The sequence below is a fragment of the Agrilus planipennis genome, unplaced genomic scaffold (genome assembly GCF_000699045.2).
Source record: "Agrilus planipennis isolate EAB-ADULT unplaced genomic scaffold, Apla_2.0 scaffold89, whole genome shotgun sequence".
Classification (NCBI taxonomy): domain Eukaryota; kingdom Metazoa; phylum Arthropoda; class Insecta; order Coleoptera; family Buprestidae; genus Agrilus; species Agrilus planipennis.
Genome location: NW_020439079.1, coordinates 1,024,369 through 1,034,045, shown reverse-complemented (window position 1 = coordinate 1,034,045; position 9,677 = coordinate 1,024,369). Strand labels below are relative to the sequence as shown.

Below are 9,677 nucleotides of genomic sequence, written 5' to 3'. Positions count from 1 at the left end.
TGTATAATACATGCATAATATAGTAGAGAAACACTGATAATTTTAGAAGTTTGTAATGTGATGTCGTAAATAAACACATTTTTTGCGCTTACATTGCAAACGCCGGCTGAACCCTGTGAGATAGATCAAAATAATGTACTACAGTATTCTACACCTTAAAAAGGTCTACAAAAAAGTCCGCGATGGTATATGTCGATTTCTTAAGGATAACCCACAATAACCATTTTTTATCCTGCACTTTTTATGAGAAATAATGGCTTATTTACGAAGCGATTTTAAGCAATACAGCATTAATCCTTATCCAATTAAGTACTTTTAAATACATTGTGTATTTAATATAGATCAATATGGCTCTTTACAGCATGTAATTTAAATTAATATTTTCGAAGATATTACAGATTTAAAATGCAGGGACATGCGGTTAAGGCGGTACCGGCCGAGGGGGGGGGCGGTTGGTATTATCTAATGACAAAAAAGCTGTGAATGTTTTATATAAAGACATTCAGTAGTATATTAAGTATCAGCATTGCACCCTTGCGTAGCTGGGGCGGGTCGCTAGTTTTACAATAAACAACGAAATTTTGTGTAAACAAAGATTATAAAGTTATTTCTAAGAGCGTCTTCTAATGTTTTAAATAGCCCTTGCAATGGCCTTACACATACAACTGAACAGTTTGGGTTGAAAGTAAATATTAAGGAGACTAACTAGGGACTGATCAATATGGTATGTCATACTGCACTTAGTTTGGTTGTAACATCAATGAATCGTGGGACCGTTCAAGAGAAATAAAGTGCAGAATAGAGAAGGGCGGAGCAATGTTTACAAACACAAACGCAGTTCTTTCTCTGCTGCCGAGGTCCCAGCATGCCGCTCAAGTAGAGAGCAACAAATTGTTATTATTTCCAATATTACCATATCGTGTCGAGGCTTGGACGTTACCCGAAGCAGCAGAAAAAAGAATCTAGTTTTGAAATGTGGATCTACCAAAAGATCCTTAGAATTTCCTGGGTTGACTGGGCCACCAAAGATGAGACCCTCAGAAAGATGAATTGAGAAACTAAAGATTATTCACTTCATAAAACGAAAGCTGGAGTACTTGAGCCGTATTATGAGAGATCCTGTCAAAAATCGCGTGTTGTAATTGTTCCTACAAGGTAGAGTAGAAGGAAGGAGGGGATCAGGAATAAGGAGAATTTCTTGACTTACGAACTTATGGAAGTGGTACGGCGTGACTTCCATTAAAGTGTTTTCCGCTGCAACCAACAAGGCGCGCCTAGTTATGATGATGGCCAACATATAACCAATCAATAAGAAGAAGAATAACCTTAATATACAATATAGGTAACAAATACAGATTGACATGACAACTTGGTGTCAACGGTAGTCTAATACTGTTCCTCATCCGTCACCGAATTGAGAAGAGACGGCGCGAGGATACTTTATTAGTAAGGAGCTGACGCTGTTCGTACATGTAGGCATATAGAGCAGAGCCGGGCAAACTCGGCTCTTTTGACTTCCGAGTGCTCCTATGATATAGCCAAGGAGCTCCTCATTACTCCTGTGGGTGCGACTGAGATGATTCTTTTTTTTTTTCTTATCCCTTCAATTTTTTAGGTGAGTCCCCTCTTCCATAGCCGACCGTAGTCTGGCATGCTACCCCTCAGCTGCGAGACGATCATTAGAAAATTTTCGTAGGTATTATTTAAGTTGCGAGAGAGGCATCGCTCGTCTACGGGATGAAGGGAGTGGAAGGGAGAACAAAAAGGGAAAGAAATATGAGTCATTACTGCTTACTCTCTCGTACTTATTGAAGGGTATGTATGGATAAACCATACTAGCCTCAGGTAGCGGCTCCTAGGAAGTCAAACTCTAATATAGGGTAAATATTTAGGATTACTATCAAAATTTTAGTATTGTAGTGAGAAGTTGTTGATATTTATTTTATTAATCGTTCCACATCCGGCACTGTTTACAGTTTTCATCGGTGTAGCTTCTTATTTGTTACCGCAATTTCTCTATACGTTGCCAATTCACTCCCAGGGCAGGCTTCGGATTGCAAATGCGTCTAATTTCCGTACAATTTTTCATGCGATTCCCAGTTGCGCCTAGTTAAGACACTCCAAAGCCTACTTTATATATCTTGTAATTCCTAATTGTGCCTAGTTAAGACCATCCAAAGCCAACTTTACATATCATGCAATTCTCAACTGCATCTAGTTAAGACCCTCGAAAGCTTGCTATTTATTTCAGAAACACCCTGTACAGGTAACAGCATATAAATTAAGCCTAGTTTTTCTTGATATTTGCAACTTTACCTATTTTTGGAGGCACGAATCGACACTGATATATATGTATGTTTTCAATTTTTCCTAAATTAAAAAACAATGTTTTAAGTTTTAGTTGCACAACTTTTTGCAGCGCCATGCATGTTAATTTACTAATAATTTATTGACATAACCGATCAATACCAACCGCATTATTATATTATGGATTATGATCGTTCTTCGGTCTGAATCTCAGAAGTTTTGATTAAAACCGACAGAATCCCCGCCGCGGGATACTTTGATCTCGTCTATAATCGAGTGCTATTGTGTGGAAAATGACGCATTTGTGTTTGGTTAGTAAACCTATCCGCCAGTACCAAAGAAGACGCAGTAGTTACACAGTCTACCACGTAAGATTATTCCGCCTTGTTAAGACTTTCGTATCGTTTCGAAAATAACTGAAAATCGTCGGCTGATTGAACAAAGACTTTTGTTTGTTGTGGATAAGGGCGAGTTCCTGCCGACTTCGACATTTCCATACCGCTTCCACCCATTTTCTTACTTTTTATTGTCTTGACATTTCGGTGATTGCACGAAATAAACGCAAAACATTAGTTAAAGGGTCGGTTGACTACTAATAATTTAAAATTTTCATAAAAAAATTTACAGTACTTTGGCACTATAAATTTAACACGTGCTCGTTACTGTTATTGTCTTATTTTACGTATTGTTGCGCGAAACTACACCCCTTATTGCGAATTCAAATAAAATTTATTAGCATCAAAATGCGGGGTGTAGCACTGCGATAGGATACACTCCCTCAAGTAAAGAATAATAAAAAACAGTTGTTACCGTACTGGATTAATGCACATTGTATGGGCATTATTATTGAAGATGTTAGAAATCGGGTGGGATTGGAGCACGAAAGTCACCAGTTGACTAAATTAGGAGCACATGATTCCTGTGTTTTTTTTTTAGGAACACATAATAATTTGTTTTTACCTTCTATAAGCTGAAAATGCTCTAAGTCAATGGTACCTAACGGAACACGAAATACCGAGCGGCATGGCCTAGAGGTCTAGACCATTGCTTAGCATTCGGGAGGACGCCGGTTCGATTCCGGGTCCGTCTGCCTTGGTCCAAGTTTTTCTGTGGTTTCCTTGGATCACTTAGGCAAATGCTGGGGCAGTAATATTCCACAGATAATCTTCCATCCTCTTCTGTCTTCATTTCGTCCGTCTCATCTTTCTCACCCGAACCACCACCACCCACTCATTCCCACGATTCCTGAAAGCAGGCCGAAGAGGGCCTTTCGCCCTACCTTCCGGTATAGTCCGGAGGGACTGCCCGCTCACCAGCATTACTGGCTGGTGGGAATGAAACACCCAAAAGTTTTAAAGTTTTTAAAGAACACGAAAATTGCTTCTTCAGTAAATTAGGAGTACATAAAGAGCACACAATGAAACACTTTGACATTTAATATGGGTCAATATCAAATATTAATGTGAAAATTCATTTTTAATTTTCAATCCCACTACAAACTACCTTAAATTAATGAGGGAAAAAATGAATTTTCACATTAATATTAACAGCACACAATTTCTATGCCTTTCATTCATTTCATTATTTGTTTATGGAAAACCGATTTCGTACTGCACCCCGTACAACCATTGAAAATATTTCAAGTTGGGTGATACTGAAAGGAGTGGCTATTGTTACAATTTTTATAAACAAATAATTTTGTGCCGAAATAGAAGATTATGTGCATATTTGGCTTATTACTAGACGCTATAGTTTTTATAAACAAATAATTTTGTATCGAAATACACACAGGAACTATATGGTCTTTATGTGTTCTCAATATATTCAGGTGGCGATCCCACCCGACTTCGAGCATCATCATCATCGAATGAAAAATATTCAGCAATTGGATTCTGTCTTATGTAATTGTGAAGCACATAAAAGGTAAATAAATCCAATGTGATAACAACTGTTTTTTTTTACTTAAGAGGGGTGTGTTGTCATAGTGTATGTGTAATTTGTATATGTATTTCTCACAGTGGTGTGCTAATTTTTTTTTTACCGGAATGCGTATATATAATTATACAGACAGGGCTGATCCTGGGTAGGCGGCCGCTCTGTGCGGTCTCATGTCCCAAATTTGACGACGACGGGGGGGGGGATTTACCCCAATTTTCGCCCGTCGCCAGGATCGGCCCTGTATATAGCATAAAATGGAAAGGAAACGACAATCATTACGACACCCATTTTGTGTATATGTATATGTATATATTCTTACACTAAGGGTGGGGGATGCACAAACTAACAAACTACAAAGATGGGAATTTCCCAGCAATGCACATTTCAGGTGAAAATCGGTACGTTTGTCGGCATTTTTCTTAGCATCACTGTAATAAACTAATAAAGTTTAAAACATCTACCAATACTGGAAAAAAACATCTGGAAATTCTAGTTCACAACAAATGTATAATAAAAATTCTTAGCATCATCTATGCCAGGGATGAGTAACGTACGGTCCGTGGGCCGCTTGTATTAAAATTTATGTATGAAATCTTTACTTTTTTAAAATTTTATATTTTTTTCTTCTAATGTTTATTATAAATAAAGTTTGATTCCCGTTGAACCGGTTCAAAAACCGGTTCACGTATTTGTTTCGGTTCGGTTCGAGTTCCAGTTCAGCAGAAAAAAAGCGTTCCGGACTCCGCTTCACGGTTCGGAAAAACAAGCCGGTTCGTTCCGGTTCGGGTTCGGTTCAAACCCTTCTTTATAGTAATACATATAAAAATTCGTCAAAAATTAGATAAAAAAATCAGCAATTCTTTTTAATTTTTTTTTTCAATAAGTCAGCCAATTCTCGTTATCAGAAATCATCAGTTTTATTTGGATTCACGAGACGGAGGCTGAAAAATGTAGATTACAAAAATTGGACACAAATTAAGAGTACAATCCACAGAAATTGATTTACTATGGAGAAGGGGAGAGATTAAAGCGATAAATAGAACTCTAATTAAACAGTTCAAAAAAGCAATTTCGCACCGTCAATTTTTTATCAAAGGGTTAGGTACCTTCTACTATAATGAATAATGAAAATTGCTTGTCAAAACCAGCCAGCATTAGAAGTGCCCACATCTTAATAATTACTCTAGGAACGTAAAGATGTAATGTCAATTTTAAATTTATTTGTTGGTTGACGTGAAAACGTTGTTTGGGAGTGAATAGGGATAGGGATCAGCTTGCACAACACAAAAAAAGGGTTTTTGTTGGGAGCGAACAGTTATTAGTTACTGATGTCTGCGGTGGTGGAAGTTCACATTTCTGTAAACACAAGGAATGCCATGGAAAATGCGGTAAAGACGACGAAAAAAAAAGAATAGTGAAGACTCGAGCTGCATAAGCAAACACAAGAAATTCATCTTTGTGCTCGCGAACTATTGTTTTGAAACTTCGAAACGATTATTTAAAAGGTATATGTGAAGCCCGACCCTGCATGGATCCGAAACGCAAAATATGAACAGTAGACGCGGGGAAAAGGAAAAGTATGTTCGCAGGCAAGGACCAATCGACTAACTGTAACCTTTGCATTAGACGCCGATGGTATTATATCATACATTGAATGACATATATTTATCGCTTAACAATAGAAGTTCCAGAATTCTAAAGAGGAATGGAGATATTCCTAGTATTTAGATAGTTATCATCATAAGGTCGTCAGTCCTAAAACTGGTTGGACACACACCTCCACTCTTTCCTATCCTGAGTTAATCTTCGTATTTATCAGAAACTAGAACAACCTACATTCTTAACTATTTGCGAAGAGTAATCTAATCTACTCCTAACTCTTGTTATGTCTAATATGTCTGTGATTAAACTGTAGCGGTAACACCGTTAAAATTAATTTTTATATTCGTTTTTATNTTAGGGAAATGCGAAGTTTAGTTCAGGATAGGAAAGAGTGGAGGTACGTGTCCAACCAGTCTTAGGACTGATGACCTTATGATGATGATGATTCGTTTTTATTGAATTTTTATTATTATTATTGTTTTGTAAATATTCTTCAAAATCTATTTGTAGACTTACAACTTCGTATCTTGTGCATGCCTTTGTTTCCTTTCAACCTAGATTCTATTGTTCTACTATCGTTAGCCTTTACCTAGAAATTCATCTGTGTCTCTACGTTCAACCGTCTCGTTAGTTTACTTTAAAAAGTTCAACACACTAAATTAAACTCATACGTTTACTTTGTATTTATAAATTAGTAGAAAGAATACAAAGAGTGGCGATCAAATGTTTTGCATTTTTTTATGTCACAACAAGTTACGATTATTTACAGCATCTCTTATGTACATTTTTGAAGGTGTAATTTGCCTTCCTTTCGGGATCTTCTTCCCAAGAATAGCCGGTTGTGGTAGCATTTACTCTGGGGTTGTGAAATAACGATTCATCCGTACCGCCACGCCACGGGAATTGTTTGTGTCTGATACGCATGTGAGGATACGGGTAAAATGGAGGAGGCTCTCTCTCCTCTAAGCTGCTGATAATAAAGAAACTTGCTGTCGCTACGAACGGTACGACACCCAGTAGGCTTATCATTCTCCATTTTCCAGCCACATTATCTGCATTTTTAAAGTTGTCATCAGTCGACGTTTAATAATGTTTAAACATTTATGTGAAATTAAATCAATTTCTACCTAGTACAAATTACCTAAAATTAATCAGAAAAAATGGTTGCTGCTGTTACACACTCGCCGGGAATTGAACTCGGGACTTTTGGGTTTACACACCACTGTTCAGTCCACTAAGCAACGGTAGGTGACAGCAGTAACAACGACGAAACGTGCTTAGTAGCATTAGATCACCAGAGTCGTTGAAATTAATGTACGAATATGTTACTGGAAATGTATGAAATCCGTCGTTATATACAATTCCTAGGAGACGTATATACTGCCTAAAAACGCCCGGAAATGTGTGAAATAAATTATATTAGACATATTTCCTAGGAAATCTACACAATTCCCTAATAGCAATCGGAAATGTATTACAGGTAATGCTAAATAGGCAATAATACGACCGGAAGTGATATGCTGATATGTTAGATGTTAGAATAATGTGATGAGGTTATCTTTGTTTCCGTAAACACGATGACCTTGAATTTTTTGTATATTGTAGAGGTGATAATGCTGATCACATATATATATATATGTATATATATGTTGGATGTTGAGATCATAAAAAAGCATACTTTTCGAAGACATTATTTCAATATATCAGCCAGTCAGTCATAAATCTACCTAATAGCCATACAATAACGTCACTAATGTATATACATCTCCAAACCTAACCTAACTAAATGATAACGTCACCAATGCATATACATCAGGCGATCACACTAGAACCGCGTAAATACAGACAATACCGATTCTCATTTTATTCACCGAAAACATTACTTTTATACATTTCCTAGTACAATATCGGAATTTCATACAATTCCTAGGAAATGTATACATTTCCCAGGATATGTGTTTATTAAAAAATCTAAATAGCATCGGAATTGTATACAATTCCTAGATTTCATACATTTTCGGTAACATATATACCATTTATATGAAACACTTTAAGAAGCTGTTAATAGTGGTTAAAATTTAATAATGTTTAAACATTAATGTGAAAATAATTCAATTTGACATCGTTTGTCCGTGTTCAAAACGTCAGTGTTTTTGGGGTTCTTGTCATGGTTTGTTGATTTTATAAATATAAACGGTAGTATGCATTCTATTATTTTAACAATTTTAGGATATACAGTCAAAATCGTTTACGACATTAAGGGCATACCATTTTCTGATCTTTTTGACGTGACAACGTCTTATAATTTGATGGAGCCGGCTGCACGCACGAAAAAACGTGACTCATGCGGCGTTACCTCGCTCTGAGGCGTTCCATTTAAGGCTTGAAGTGCAAGCGAGAGCGCGGAACGAGCGACAAAGAGGCACAATCGGCCTCCGCGTTCGGCAGCGTTCGACATCTGTCTCTCTCCTACTTGAGTGAGCGATGCGTCCGCGTGGACAGCTGCTATACAATAATACATTTACATGTTTTCGTCAAGTATGAAGTGCAGTGAAAAGTGAATGTGGTGTCAATTGTTTATAGCAACGATAATTGCGGCGATAAAGGTATATTTCGATATTAAATATATGTTCAGTGATATATTGTTGAATTGAAGCTAGAGTTACAAAAATTTTAATGATGTTTAAAAGTTGTAAATAAAAGTTGTAAAACAATTGCTCAAAGCACATTCATATTTGTAAAAACTATGTACATTGGAAAAAAAAATAAATAAAAATTGACATAATTGTATTTATGCGTGCAAATAAATGTAACTTGATCAATTCAATTGTGATTTCCATTTACCTCCTTCTCTATATCCATACAAAATATCTATCAAACAAATAAAATTAAAATTTTCTTTTGAAAAATGAAACCATTCCATCAGTATTTTCTTATGACATTGTCACGTTCAACTATCGTCAGTAAACCGACTTTACAGACAACCGATTTTTTTTTAGCCGATAGTGGTTATAACCGATCATTACAAATATACATATATCTAAACTTATATGCTTCCATTCACAATTGGCATACCACGTCTTTCGCTTTTCACAAATAAAAAAATATTTACTGGACGTTATAACCGGTGCGTTTATCTAAAACTGTGAAGAAAAATAAGTGATTTCGTACTAAGCGAACTTCTGAAAGATATGATGTTCAGATACAGTTAGAACGGTATTTCCGAAGTGATATTTCGTGGTTGTACCCAAAGTTGTTCTAGTGTCACTATAAACTCTGTTTATGGAAATTTAAATTCTGTCAGGCACTGTTTAAACTTAACTGACATAGAACCATAATGTATTTAAACTATAATAAAAACAGTAAATTGATGTCTATTCTATACACAGATTAAAAAATTATCTGAAATCGGAACTTTTCTGGGAGTTGAAAATAAAATTTTCTTTGGCGTTCATAAAATCTTAAAGTAGGTACGTGAAAAACTTACGTGTAGCTACATGTTTTCCGCATTTTAGATTCATTTTTAATTTTTAATTTTTGTTGCTTTGGTTAGTTGCTTTACACGAAAATTTTGAATATATTCCAACAGAAGTACAAGTTTTTGACAAGTTATACAAAAAATTTTTGTTTATGTAGTAATTTATTTATCGCCTACTGAATATATTTATTGAAATATTAAATTAAAGATAATAATAATTAATCCACGGTGTAGCTAAGCCTACGTGGCAAGCACCTAACAAAACAAAAAGTTCATGGCGGACAGTATTCGTTTGGACCATGTTAAGCATTTTTGAATTCCAGAAAATATAGCAATATATTACAGATGACGT

The 9,677-nt window shown here is 35.9% G+C and overlaps 2 protein-coding genes across 3 annotated transcripts in view; both read right to left on the bottom strand.

Moving 5' to 3' along the window:
- LOC108734605 overlaps positions 1-9,677 on the bottom strand; it is a 371,439-nt gene that overhangs the window by 104,304 nt on the left and 257,458 nt on the right. The window lies entirely within an intron of this gene.
- LOC112905256 (cytochrome c oxidase subunit 6A2, mitochondrial-like) lies at positions 6,516-9,487 on the bottom strand. The gene is made up of 2 exons (XM_025977318.1): positions 9,335-9,487; positions 6,516-6,899 (listed from the first exon to the last, which is right to left on the bottom strand). Exons 1-2 carry the CDS (start codon positions 9,366-9,368, stop codon positions 6,607-6,609), a joined length of 327 nt encoding a protein of 108 aa, XP_025833103.1. The 5' UTR covers positions 9,369-9,487; the 3' UTR covers positions 6,516-6,606.